The 15,177-nt window shown below is 39.5% G+C and overlaps 1 protein-coding gene across 2 annotated transcripts in view; it reads right to left on the minus strand.

Annotated features, from left to right (window-relative positions):
• BANK1 (B cell scaffold protein with ankyrin repeats 1) overlaps nucleotides 1-15,177 on the minus strand; it is a 279,826-nt gene that overhangs the window by 195,913 nt on the left and 68,736 nt on the right. For both annotated transcript variants that reach the window (XM_058666993.1, XM_058666992.1), the window contains exons 3-4: nucleotides 10,796-10,944; nucleotides 2,212-2,350 (exon numbers count right to left, since the gene is read on the minus strand). In XM_058666993.1, the coding sequence (XP_058522976.1) occupies nucleotides 2,212-2,350; nucleotides 10,796-10,944 (288 nt within the window). The remainder of the gene's footprint in view (nucleotides 1-2,211; nucleotides 2,351-10,795; nucleotides 10,945-15,177) is intronic.

A 15,177-nucleotide genomic window follows, 5' to 3' on the forward strand; every position in this document is an offset into this window, starting at 1 on the left:
AAAATTTTCATTAGCAGAGCTGATAGGTTTTTTTTTAAACTACAACTTTATCACTTCAACCATGTAGATAAACTTGCAATACATCAAAGCAAAAAAAAAATTAGATTACTAACATACCATGTTTCTAGTAAACAACCTGAACCTTAATATGCTTTGTTTTTGGCACTACATTTATCCATTAAATACACTAGCAGAATTATCCTTGATAATGTTAAAAATCTTGACAATTATTTGAGAAGTTAATTTAAGCATTACTTAATTTGCCATACTGATTTTTCTGTAGTGATTTCAGTCCAACTACATTTAAATACTGAAACTAATTGCCACAAAATGATTGTTTTTTAAATCAGTTAGGAATGTAGTATAAGGAAATAGGAGGATTTGATATAAGGTAAAAAGAAGAGGAAATAGAGGAGTGGGGTTCTTTCTCATGTCACTTCCACATAATCTTACCCACAAAAGGAAGCAGTAACTAGCGTTTGAAAAGTCTTAGCACAGAGTCTTTTGATCTCTCAAGATAATTCCAAATTAAAATGTACAAAGAAATAGGTGGAGGGGACACAAGCTTTGTACAATGCAAAGGCCTATAAATGTTCTATAAATGAACTGCATCAAAGCTACATAAACACAAACTTCAATTTTAAATATTTTTATGACATTTCCAATTGCATAGTAATATTGAACAACTTTTATTTAAAATATTTATGTAGTCAAGTTTATGAAGGTTGTTTTTGTTCATAAGACGATATCATAAATTAAGAAAGCAATCCCACATTTACATTAAAACATTCAGATGTTAATATAGATTTTTATTTTAGTAAAATTATTGGGGTAACTGTGATGAATGCATGTGGATTTTAAATTTGACACAGTTTGTCATGCTGTAAGCAAAGCAGAATTATCAAATGATTAGCTTCATAAATGAAATAAGGACATGATGTGAAGGTTATATTTGGAAATTAGCAGCATGAAAAAACAGTCAAAAAGAATTATACTCCCCAGAACAACAAAAGCTTACTCACATTTGGGGTGAAAAATTAGAAAGGAAAAAATTAAGCTTGATAAATAGATAATAAAAATCTACTTTGGATATTCATAGACACATAATCACGGACTCAGACATAATAAAATACCATCTTGATAGGAAGAGAAATGGCTAACAAGTGATCTCACTATATTAGTCATTTAAAGTTCTGGGGAAATTGGCATTTTGAGCTTTCATTATTGTTTATAACCTCTGTGTATAATTTGAGGAACTCAGTGATTTTTCTACTTAGTGCCTGTTGAATTCATAATTTGGTGGAGGATTAAACTTATGATTATCCAAACAACTGAAACTATGTCACTGTCAAAATTAAAACCAAAAATACGATAGACAGGGGGATGTAAGGTGAAAACATGGGCAGGAGGGAGGAGAGGAGAATCAATATAATCTTAACTCTGTCTAAATAAAATACATTAAATTTGCTCATATATAAATTAAAAATTTGATAAAAGGAGATTTGTATGAAAATATATAATAGGTCTCCAAAGTCACGAATATTTGGTTGTGCACTGAAAGAGCAGGAGTGGGGCTTCAAAGAAAGTGTTGTTTTGTAAAGTTTAGAATATTTTTGTCTTGGTTTCATTTATTTTAATTCCTAAATTAAAAAAGGAAACTATGGGAGTTAATATTTTAAGGTTGTTTGAATTACACAATTGTATATGAAAAGAGTCTTGTAAGTCAACATGGCATTGTAGAAGGGACTCGAATGTTGCTTTTAAAGTACTCTTGTTTATTTAAATATGCATGTCTATATTTATACACATATACATACCCACTGTAAATATGTACATGCATTAAACCCTGCACATATCTTTAAATCCAATTATCTACTAATCCAAATGTTATAAAAATATTAGGTCTTAGTTACAGATTTAATAATTGATGTATGCTTAAAAATGCTTTCTGGGGTTCATTTCAAAAGAAATATTACTGGCTGTCACTTGGCTACATGGTACACAAACTGATTTCTCATAATTTACACATACTTCCTTTTGCAAATACAGATTAATAATAACACCCCTGGGTATGCGAACATTAAGCACAGGAAACACCTGCAGCACGATATTCGTTTCTATAGGGAAGTGAAACCATTTTTCACAAATTTATTGAAAGAAACTCAGGATGGTGTTTTACATTTAGTAAAGCAGAGAAAAAAAATTCCTTACCTAATGCTCTCATACACCAGACTTTCTTATTCCAAACAGCTGGTCGTGTTCTAATGCGCACATTATCTGACCAAAATTCAACTTCCACAGTCTCAACAATTACTTCATCTCGCAAAATAATGAATATTTCACCAGGATTCTACAAGATAAAAAAGGAACCAAATTATACATTTTAGAAGTTTGTATTACCAAAGAATCAAGTACATGTATTAATGATAAAGGTCATAAAAGCACTGAAGAACTGTTGAATTGTGTTCCTTTTTCTCAGCCACATTCAGAAATAAAAGATGTAAACCTGATTCTCCTGCAGCTTAAACATGTAATTTTCCTGGTTATCCAATGACATTTTTCTCCAACATCATGTGTTCCAGCTAGAAAAACAAAAGCCAGTGAGTTTAAAGTTGTTCCCTTCTCCTCTGGCCTCCTCCTGTGCAGGGCTTCCGATGTCTGGTTGAAAGCCTGATTTCTCAGACACAGCAGCGGTTATAAATTCAACTCTCAATCAAATACCTTTCATTTTACCTTTTTTTTTTTTTTACTATCTTTTTAATTTACAAACCAGGATTACAAAACTTTGGGACCTTTTAAAATTGAAAAAATGTTATAAAATGTAAATGTCAAATAGTTACATATTTTTACAATTGTCTGAAAGTTTTGAGTTGAGAAAAGCGCAAACATTTGAATGCTCCATGATTTAATTAGGACAAAAAGCTAAATCTAGGAATACAAGGTTGTTCTTGAATATTTCTTTTTGGAAAAAATGATTCAAAAAACAAACATAATAGAGAGGGAAGGAATAAACAGTTATTGAAGAGCTCTTCTAACAGCAAGCATTGCACTAAGCACATTTTATATGAAGGTATTTCTTTTCATTCTAATCAAAACATAAATACACACACACACACATAAACAAGAAAATCCAAAATTGCAAAGGTTATAATTTTCCTCTTTTAGGAACAGAGCAACTAATACGAAGACTTAATACTTTGAAGATTAAGCAGGACAATTTAACTCCAAAATCTACAGTATTGTTTATAACATGCTGTATAACCCCTCAAAGATAAATTTTTTCATGTCACACTGAACTTTAGTCTTACAACAAATAAACAGGACATTCATTTTTATGCTGTTAAGAAATGATGCTTAATGACCACAAGCCATTAATTTCAAAAAGCTTTTATTTAAATATTATCTCCTTAAGCATTATTTGTTCTACAATAAAATATGTCTGAATGGTTTTCCTCAGTGTTCTTTTTCAAGACTTATTTATGTATCTGAAACTCAGATTTACAGAGACATGGAGACACACAGAGAAAGAAACTGAGACTGAGACTTGTGTGTCTGCTGGGTCACTCCTTGGATGGTTAAAACAGGCCAAGCTGACATGGGCAGCAAGGGCCCAGGCACTTTATCTTCTGCTTTTCTCAGGCCATATGCACAGAGCTGGATCAAAAGTGGAGCAGCCCGAACTGGAAACTAGTGCCCCAGCATTGCAGGTAGTGATTTTACCCACACACCACATTAGCCCTTAACCACTGTTTCTGCAAATATTATGTTTGTGTTGTAAAATAATTTAAACTGCATTCAAATCTGAACTTAGTCAATTCATATGTACTCTCCCAGTGTTTTTTCTTCAGCTAGCCAACTCATTGTCATTCTAGAGCATTCACACAGGCTGCTGCGTATGCATGAGGCTCCTGCCTTGATAGAGGGGAGGACTTCTCCTTTCAACCACTTACAGAAAAAAGTTCTAAACCAAAGGCAAGTGCACCTACCACTTCAAATAAGGATTTTTTTCCCTTCATTTGTATCCAAGGCTGGCTTCATGGGCCTACGACCTGTATAGTCATGCAGGACCCATACTTAAAGGTCCTGTGCTTGGTTTAAATGCTCTGCTTTCACTGCCTTGGAATGCTTAATAACCTGAACAAGGAGCCTTGTAACTTCATTGTGCAATACAAATTTAGCAGGTGGCCTTTTTTTTTTATTCGTTATATTGTTGTGTTTAGTTCCTTTTCTTTCTCTACCTCCCATAGTTATGTTCTGAATCCAAGTATAACTCACACTTCACCAACATCACAAAATCTTCAATGAAAATTCAACCTCTAAGGAGTTTTAGAATTTCTAGAACAAAACTGAAGTTTTCATTTCAGTACATGTCATGTGACCACTGCTATGTCACACCTATAGCGTGGCATGTCTACATCATGGATCACAACTAACGTTTACACACAATTAAGGGTGTTTCTACTCTTTCATACTATTGTGAAGCCTTGCTTGAACTAAGTACATGCGAAATATCAAATATTCAAACTGAGAAAGACTAAGTTTGCAATGGAACACACACATTGTATTCCTTTTTTCCATCCATTCTCACAATTTTACCTGTTCTCTGCATCTCTGTGTAAGTGGTCTCCTCCAGGAAAGACCTCCTTTTTATCAAATGGATACATTTAACCGATGGAGAAAAAGCTTGGGCATTCAAACAGTCATAGCATTCATAAGCATCCCGTTACGAATCTGCTATTTTGCTCTCAGTCTTTGATTTCTTGGTGTACCCTTTATTTGATTCTGAGCAGGAGGGAAAGGATTTTGATCACCACCGATGCCAAATGCTGTAATTTTTTTCCACATTGGTGGTAGACCTTGAGACCTAAACAAAAGAATGAAAATCTGGTCTAACATGTAAGAATGGGATAGTGAAGTTTCCAGCACTGTTATGGTAAATGTCTTCATTAAGTTGGTTTTACTAAGCAGTGTAGGATTCTGATCAGCTTACTTCAGTTTTTGCACACCAACTATTGGTTTTTCACGTATTCATTAGTATGTTAATAGCTACAGGTCAGTAAGTGCAGGTATATAGGCTTTGGCAAGCAGGGACTCTTGAAGTTTGTGCAGTAAGCCTCAACCTGGCCCATGGAAGTTGGACAAGAATTCAATGATGGCAACAGTGTATATAGTTGAGCAGTGACCTTGGAATCTTTAAAAATTGTAAGTGAAAAGTCCTAAGAGACCATATTTATATCTGGATTTCTGGCAGTAGGATGCAGGCATCCTTAGTTTTTCAAAATTCTAGGAGTCCCTATATGCAACTTATTTTTGAGAACTACTTGATTATAGGAAAAAGGATGTCTTTCAGTTACTATAAAAACTCACCTATAAAATTGCTACACTTTCACAACATAGATGCTACAGATATTGACACATTTAATTATCATATGCTATATCACATTTATAAATAAATCACTGGATTAAGCTTTAAGTTAAGATTCGTTACCAGCAACTAGTTTGTGACTTGGCATCAAAGTGAGTGGTGTTCTTAGCCGTTGTATGTAATTTTACATTGTGTTCCTTGCTTTAGAAAGAAGTAGAAGGAGGCAATCTCTGAGATGCTTATGGGCTTTAAAAATCACATCCTTTCATATGGTCTGTTAACTGCACAAATGATACTCTGTCCCATAGCTTTAAGACTTCAGTGGTTACAGTCACAGAGATATGTCAATGAACATGCCTCGCAAACTGAAGAACCCTAGGGCTCAGCATAATGGCTCAGTGGCTAAATCCTTGTCTTGCATGTGATGGGATCCCATATGGGCACTGGTTTGTGTCACAGCTTTTCTACTTCCCATCCAGTCTCCTGCTTGTGGCCTTGAAAAGCAGTAGAGGATGGCCCAAAGCCTTGGAATACTGCACCCACACTGGAGATTCAGAGAAGGCTCCTGACTCCTGGCATCAGATTGGCTCAGCTCTGGCTGTTGATACCTCTGGAGAGTGAACCAGTAGATAGAAGATCTTTCTCTCTGTATCTCCTTTCTGCAAATCTGGCTTTCCAGTAAAAATAAATAAATCTTAAAACAAGCAAATAAAGCATGTCCCATCCTAGGATTCCGGAAAAAATGTAATGGTTAAACTGCATTAAAGGCTTTTGTAGTTGCACTATGACTTTAAGAATTAAGTTTGATGAAGAATTAAGAGGGCCACTGAACTGCATATAAAAATGCTTCTGTCTAGAGTGGCATTTCATTACATGGATGCTGGTGTCTCATATCAAGAGGGCCTGATTTGAGTATTAGCTCTGCTGCTTCCAATACAGCTTCCTGTTAATGGACACCCTGGGAGGCAGCAGGTGGTGACTCGAATACTTGGGACCCTGCCATCAAGATGTAAAATCTAGATTAATTTTTAGGTTACTGACGCAGGCCTGCCACAGTTGGTCCTATTGGTTACAAGGAACAGGGGACTGAACCAACAGGTGGGAGTAGTCTCTTTCTCTCTACCTTTCAAATAATATAAAAAGGTTTAAATTTTAATATGAGAATAGCAACAATGGGAGAATAAAACAAAAATAAAGCAATATGGATTTATTCTGCAATATGTTAAAAATTGGAGATAAGTTGGCAGGGCATTTTCTTCTAAAGTGAAGGGGAGGTGATATGTTAAATATGTGCCGGTGTGGTAGCCTAGCAGCTCAAGTCCTTACCATGCACGGGATAGGATCCCATCTGGGCACCAATTCTAATCCCAACAGTCCCGCTTCCCATCAGGCTCTCTGGGAAAACAGTTGAGGATAGTCTATGGCCTTGTGACCCTGCACCCAGTAGGAGACCAGGAGGAGGCTTTGGGCTCCTGGCTTTGGATCGGTAAACTCTAGCCATCATGGCCACTTGGGGAGTGAATCAACAGACAGAAGATCTTTCTCTGTCTCTCCTCCTCTCTGTATATATGACTTTTCAATAAAAAAAAAGCAATCTGTAAGAAAAAGAAAAATGTGCCTGTGCATATGAGGCAGAGCAAACCAAGTACGTTCACTCTTCATTACTCTCTGGGATGGTGCTACTGCAGAGCAATCAAATATCGAATCCATTATGAAAACTGTGAGTGGAGCTCAGAGAAGTCACGGGAGAATAAGCACCATTCCTGAGACTAACCCCACCAAGGAAAACATTTGGATGCTTTCAAAAACTTTGAGTAAAATCTTTAGAAAGAGTGACTAGAATCATTCCTCAAAGATCAGGCAGTTCAAGCAAGAGTGACTAGACAAACTGCACAGAAGTCTCTGAGGGGATCATGGAGTTCCTGTTGTCACTGCTGGCAAGTCTGACGGTGATTTATGTATGGTAAGAGGGTAGATATATTTTGTGCCTTTGAGAGAAGATTCTCCATCCCCACACCTTCCTGATCATTTTATTTACTTGGGATGCAGAAAGAAACAAAAATAGACAAAGAAGCTCTCACCTGTTGGTTTACTGCTTAACTGTCTACTATGCTGGGCCAAAGCTGGGAGCTTGGGGCTCAATGTAGGTCTCCCAAGGAGGTGGCAGAGCCCATGCACCTAGGTCACTATCTATTGCTTCCTAGGGTTTACAGTGGCAGGAAGCCCAGCAGCACACACCTAGGTACTGTGATATGTTACATGGGCATCGTAACTACTAAAGGTACCCCGCATCTTCTCCACAGATGTTTTTATAACACAACAATCATTTTTTTTTGTGGGACTGGCACCTTAGTAGCATGCTGCTTCTAACCATTAAGCACACAATCCCACAATATGATAGCCAACAAGGCAGACTTTGGCAAACATCCTCTTAGTAGGATAAAGGCAAAGTGACCGTCCCTTCCCCCGACCACCCTGAGTTGAGAACTACTGCTTTGAGCATATTCACTTAACAAAAGTGTAGGATTGATGACTGGACATCAAAGAGAACAGACACTATGAATGATTCATCAGATCCAGTTCTAGTTTAGATGCCATTCAATTGAGAATGCCTCACAGCTGAAATTTTGATCGAGATAAAATTGGAAAGAATTTGTTTAAACAATGGACATATTTGGCAGACCTATTATGCACTGAGTTTGTATCTTTCAAGGTCGATTATCCTACGAGACAAAATCAAGGAAACTATGCTAGAAAACAAATGTCTTGGCTCCTAAACAAAGACTTAAAAAAAAAACCCAACCAACTAAATTACAGGATTAATAGTACAGAATTAAAATAAGAGGCCAGATTAAGCATATTTAAACTGTTAATGCTTACCAAGGTATTTCTCACAGAGACATGGAATAACTTAAACACACTGAAGGTCTTTGGCGGGAAGGGCAGTATGTTGATAAAATGTTTAAGAAGAAAAAAGCCTGCTCTTTAAAAGGAAACACACATTCTTTAAGGACTCAGACATATAAAATCTGTGAGAAGAGAGTGCTGGGGAAGCTAACAAAGCAGTGAATGGTCACTGGTGACAGCAACAGCCCCACTGTTTTTGCTAACAATCCATTAACGCTGATTTCTAGTGGCAAGGGACAGGACTGGAAGCGAATGTCTCTAGGAAGCAGGTGCATATCCAAGAGGCATAAACAGGAGGTAATAACATGAACCCCTTGTTTATCAAAGAAAAGAAGACTATGCTACCACACAGAACTCAGCACCAACTCACTGTCTGCATGCTGGAAAGACAAAAGTGTCACAAAGAATGAGTAGGTTGGGTGTGAATCAGGTATAACTCAAACAAGACCTGGTACCTGACAGGAGTAACTATTTAATTTTTGGTGGTACAAGATGGCAGGAAAGCTTCAACTGCAACATTTGGAAATGAAAGTATTGGTTTCAAGTTTTCTCTAGTCGCTCACTAGTGGAAGACTTGGAAAGGAGATAAGGTTCAAAGGTCGTACATTCAGGCAGCACGGACTGAATATTATCCTGGTTAATCTGGAACATGATTTTTCACTCAGTTGAATATAAATGGCCCTTTCAGAGTTGCTTGGTGGTCATCATAAGAGCCAAAAACTGAGAAGGTATGGTTTTGCATGGGATAACTATTTCTGGTTTAAGAATTTGCTTATTTTGAATATTTAGTGTGCGATTGCTGTTAAAACAACCTGGTACAACTTTTCAACTCATAGGACTATTTCAAAATTGGGATACTGACAGAGTCTTGATGTTGAAATAATTTAACTTCAAAAGGGATGAACAAATCATTTCCATGCTAATGAAACACAACCCATGACTTTGCTAATGACCAGACCTCTATTCAGAGCAGGCACTGTGGCTCGGTGAGTCAAGCTACTGCTTGCGATATAGGCATCACACCTGAGAAAAGAGGTTTAAGTCCCAGCTGCTTTATTTCCAGTCCAGGTTACAAGGTAGCAGAAATGGCCCAATCACGTGGAGCCCTGCCACTCACATGGGAAAGCAGAATAGTGTTTCTGGCTTTTATCTTTGTACTGTCACAGCTCTGGCTGTTGTGGGCATTTAGGAAGTAAAAATTTCTGTCTCTCCCTATCTCTATTGCTCTGCCTTTCAAATAAATAAAATAAATGGTAAAGAAAAACCCCAGAAACCCTTTCCTAGCTACACATCTGCATAATATATCTTTGCCCAGAGGGCAGTGAAGTTTAATTTTGAACTGATTTTGTTGTAACTTCGGTAATATGAGGGTTTTATAGTGTTCCCATTTTAATGTTGTGGATATTTTTAAAAGTAGCTATTCAGGCTTTCTGCATAACTCCTCATCAGATATTTTTAGTTTCTGCTTGGATTTCATCTACTTGAGAATTGTTCCCATTTATCCTTTATTACAGTTCTTTTCTTTCTTGGCCATTGACTCTAACTCAATAGGAATTGCTGCTTCCAGTCCTTTTGCCTAATCTCCACTCTTCCAATTCTGGAGTCTCCCAAGTGGGTTGTATATTTTCCCTGTCTGATCATCTCTGTCAGTTCCCTCAATCCTGAACAGTCAGCTTTCTGGAGTCTCCAGGGCAGCTTCCAGGGCAGCTTTTTGTTCTAGAGATGTTTTTACTTAGGGAAGGGAAAGGGGTGGGAGTGAGGGATGTAGATGTTACTCAACTACACACACTTTTCCCCTATCCTTGGCACTGAACCAGGATCAACCATTCAGTGGGTGTAATCAGGTCATGTAAATCCATGGGGTTCCACCTGCATTAACTGTAAGGCTCTCTGGTATTCTCAGTTCGTTCCTCTGGAGGATGCTCCAGATGCGGAAGCCCAAAACCATTGCCCAAAGATAACAGCAGTGATGTAGTTCAGGCTCCACCAGTATCATTTCACTGATTCTTCCCAAGGAAGACTTTAGAGCAAGACATGTTAGCCCATGTTTTCATACAACCATTTAAATCCTTTCCCAACATTATACTCTCACTCCTGGAAATCCAAGTTCTTGCAGCTCTTACAATATTTTCACTTAATAATATCAACCTTTAAGAGGTATTTCATAATTAAGAAACTGATTGTCTCAGAAAGAGATGCTTTAAAATCCAATTCAAGGATTGTTTCCCTTCATTAAAATAATGAATCCAAGTTTCTTATAGGCAATTTGATAGGATTGTTGCTACATATCTGTTTGCAAAGTGTCAAGTGATATTTGATGCAATTTGCTACTCTCATATCCTCCAATATTTAACGATTCAACAGATATTTATCAAATGCTTTCAGATTTCCAGGCTTTGTCCTAGAATGACAGTTAGGAAAAAAGTTGACCAAACTGCCAGCTGTGCTAGGACATACATCCAGGGAAGTGCAATGTCTCTTAGAACAGCTGGGTCACTTAAATAACAAAGCATTGTCACTGACCTCACATGGAATTTCAGTGGGAAGCACCACTGCCAGTGGGACAGTGCTTATGGAAGCTTCTGGCAAGTCTTCAATTTCCTTCCTCTGGCTCATATTCCCAGTAGAGCTGACTCCCACATCTGTTATTACCTCGAGGTAGTCTTCAGTATCTAGAGAAAATTTAATGAATATAGGAAATAATATAATTAATGCCACATTACTTTCACCATTATTATAAAGACTAATTGTTAACTGTTTGATTTCATTAATGTATGGTACCATAAAATTGAGTTTAAGGCAGCTGAAATAATTGAACCAAGGTTATACATTAAAATGATGCTTGATCATTTAACTGGCACTATAACCTTTATGAGTAAACTAAACTATATAATATCATCAATTACTTAAATGTTTTCCAAAAAAATAAATATTCAAACTGCCTTTTATATTTTCTCCTAATATAAATAGCAAATGTGAAAACATATTATAGTATTTCTTTTCCATGATAGATATGAAAAATGTATTTTAACTTAAATCAGAACTTTTTACCATTTGCACATATTTGTATTTTAAAAAACCACAATGTATAACTATAAGACAACATCTAACACTAATGAGCATTTTATAAAATACTCATGTAACAGTATTAACATTTTGTGCTCACCAAAATGTTAATATGTTCTGTGAAAATGTATATCAAATACATTGGGTTTTCCTGCGGTAGTACTGGAAACAACACTGACATATTAAAGACAACATAAAGTGTCTGTTTTTAGTAATACATTTTAACAATCAGAAATTGAACTTTTAAACTCAACCAAAACATTATTTTTATTGAATAATTACATTGACATAATATAGACATTTTGCAATACTCAATGTCTAAAACTCCAGAGTTTCTCATTAGTCCACAGACCCAGTGTGGCTGAAATCAAGGCTCTCCACATCAGCAAGGTCAGATCTGTACACAGTTAGCCCATTTTGAAATAGTCTGCAAATCCCCTAATTGGAAAAATGAAAATCAGCTCCTGGCAGATAGGAAGTATCCTGGGGCTAGAGGATGCAGTGTCCCAAGAGCTGGTCTGATCCCCATATGCAGACACAGAGTTCTCCTACTGAACATTCATATCTCCATTGAACAACATCAGATAAGGCCACTCTATTACCATGACTAGTCAACACCACACACACACACGACACAAACATTTCCCAACCCACAAATGACCGAATAGCCCAAGTTTTAATCAGCATGAGTGATTATTCTTCACCTAGCCTATTTTTATTTCACCTGCCTTTTAGAGTGGGACACCCACTCATAATTTGCCCGAGATTTTCTCCATTTGGGCAATAAAAATGTCATGTCCCAGAAACGCCTGTCCCAAGCAAATCGGAATGGCAGGTCTCACTTCTCAACAGTCATCAATATACCATTAATATATCAAACCATTAATTCGCTTCTGATTTATGACAGCAAGCAAACTCTAGGGCAATCCTGCATCCTTGAGTTTTTTCTCAAATTACATAACACAAGGTCATGTCCTGCAAGTTCTTTTTAAATACTTTAGTAAGACAAGCCATAATTCCCCATAACATGTACTTTATTCATTGCAATGAGGGGAAATTCAAACAGTTCAAATGCAGTTATGTTCCTGGTGGTCTTTGTTTATAGGGCCTGAAAGACTAAACTGGAGGATAGTACAGCTACAAGCAGATAGAATTTTGATCTTACTCTATTCAGAGTGAAGAATAGGTTCTACAAAAAGATACATCTATCAGAAAAACAAAAGGTGTTCCCTTGAAAACAACTGTCTCCCTAAATCGAAAAAGGATAGATTTTGTGCTTTTGTTCTTCGGTTTCTGCCTTATGAAAGCTGAAGAACTAAGGCAAAAAAAAAGTACCTTGGATTTCCAGATTTCTCCCACTACTAGTTTTGTTTGAAATGAAATGAAAAATAACCTTTATTTTTGGACAACTGTGAGAAGTGACTTGAACTTCCATCCTAAGGATTGATAAGACCCCCGCCATTGTGGAATCCACACCATTTTTCTTACCACCCTGTTCTCCACCAATCTGCTGTAACTTCGTAATCCTGTTTCTACCAATCAACTATAGCCTCATGGTACCCTATCTAGGCCTATCCATCAATCCCTTGTGGCCCCTCCCCTTGGTCCTCACCTCCACACCTACCAATCCCCTGTGGTCCTGACAGACCTATCCACCAATCTTTGTGGCCAACCCACGGCCCCATCTACCAATCCCTTGTGGCCCCATGATATCTGTCCTCAGCCATAAATCATACTCCTGGTGTGCCTGACCCTTCCTTCTTGCTCACCCCCTTTCCCTTGCTCTCTGCCTCCACTCGGATCTCCATGGCCATCTTTCCTGCTGGATTAAAACCTCCTGCGAGGAGACTCGCAAGATGGCCGACATAGGAGGAAGGCTGTGAGGGAGCTCACAGACAGAGAGGGCTAGAACGCGACTAAAGCGTAAGTGGAGCAGCATAGAGCTACAGGGAGAAGAATGTGAAGTTCCCTGGACAGTGTGGAGCCAAAAAAAACCACACAACTCAGAAGAGCAACCGGGGAAAAACAAAACAAAACAAAACAAAGGGCAGGGAAGACGGCTTTCTGCTCCCGACATGCTGAGTCACCTTTGAGTGCAGCCGCTGAGAGCTGCAGTCGACCCGCAGTCCTCAGGACCCGCAGACGCTGTGGCCGTCAGGAACCACAGTCATCAGGACCCGCAGTCATCAGGACCCGCTGGCACCTGCCCATCCTAGTCGCCAGGACCAGCTAGGACCTGCACCTGCTGCAGTCATCAGGACCCGCTGGCATCCGCCCACCCTAGTTGCCAAGCCCCGCCAGGACCTGCACCCGCCACAGTCTCCAGGTCCCATTGGGACCCGGCAGGTCCTGCACCAGACGCAGTCGCCAGGAGACACACCCGCGGCGAGGGTTCCCACCAGAGGAAGAGGCAGACTGCTAGAACCTGAGGTTTGAGTGAGTTGGGTGGGGACAGTGGTGGGTTGGAGGCTCCGGGAGTTGGCCCCCCAGGGGCATGCACAGAGCCTGAACACCCTTGGTGCTCATCTCCCCGCCCCTCACCCCCCCCCCCGAGATTCCAGCGTCTAGGGACACAGGGCGAGTGCCTTGAAACTGCCAAAACTGTGTCTGGGAGGTGATGCACAGCGGTCCTGTGCGCTGAGGAGAAAGGCAAAAGGCACACTGAATACTCCCTCGTGCCTTTGCGGTCTGGCTCTCAGCTGGGCAGTGCTGTCCCACAGGAACCCAAGCACGCCTCTGGGCTGGGCGGTCCCGTGCTAGCGCTGGGGCGGTCGGTCCCCTGCAAGCGCTGGGGTGGGCGGGCCTGCGCAGGAGGCGCTTCCAGAGAGCACCTGGAACACCCCACGCCCTATAGTCCCATGCTTGGGAGACACACCAGGAGGGCACTGCGGACCCGTGTGCAGGAGGCGTTCCCAGAGAGCACCTGGAACCTCCACGCCCTGCAGTCCCTGGCACTGGGGACACACCGAGAAAGCACCTAGAATCCTCCGAGCCCTGTGATCCTGCACAAAGGGTGCGTGCACAGAGAGTGCCTTCACTCCCCCACGCCCTGTGGTAGCATACCTGTAGGGGACAAGCTGAGTGTGCGCTTTGAATCCGCTGGGCCCTGGAAGTGGCGCCCTGAGGTCCAGTGTTCTGGAGACGCACCAAAAGAGCCATGAAAATTCCCGCACCCTGCTACTCCACGCCTGCAGACTCCGATCTCTACAGGATAGTGCTTGGAGACCCCTCAGCACACTGGTGCCTAGGTCTCTCAAAAAAGAAACACTAACACAATGGGAAGAAATACTAGAAAAGGTAATGATCCAGATGAGAGAGCCAACACCCTACCAATAAAGGAGCAAAAGCCAATGTCTATTTCGGAGATGCGAGATGAAGACATAGAAGATCTGCCAGACAAAAAATTTTTAAAAAAATGTTAAAATATGTCAGAGACAATGAGAAGAATTGGGAGGACTTCAAGGAATTCAAGAACCACATAGTTGCAGAAATACAACAAATGAAAAGTAAAATCCTTGACTTAGAGCATAAAATTGAGAGCCTAACCAACAGAATAAATACAGCAGAAGAGAGGATCTCTGAAACAGAAGACACACAAAACGAACATACCCAGCTCATTAAACAGCTGGAGACAAGTCTGAACAAAGCCAGTAAGACCATACAAGAAATGAAACACAGCATCAGAAAATCGAATATTAGGACTATTGGCCTTCCTGAAGGAGCGGAAAAAGAGTCAGGAATGCAAATGGTGCTCAACGAAATTATACAGGAAAACTTCCAAAGCACTTGGAACATGAACCCAGCCCAAATCCAGGACGGTCAGAGGACTCCCAGCAGAT

The sequence above is a fragment of the Ochotona princeps genome, chromosome 7 (genome assembly GCF_030435755.1).
Source record: "Ochotona princeps isolate mOchPri1 chromosome 7, mOchPri1.hap1, whole genome shotgun sequence".
NCBI lineage: Eukaryota > Metazoa > Chordata > Mammalia > Lagomorpha > Ochotonidae > Ochotona > Ochotona princeps.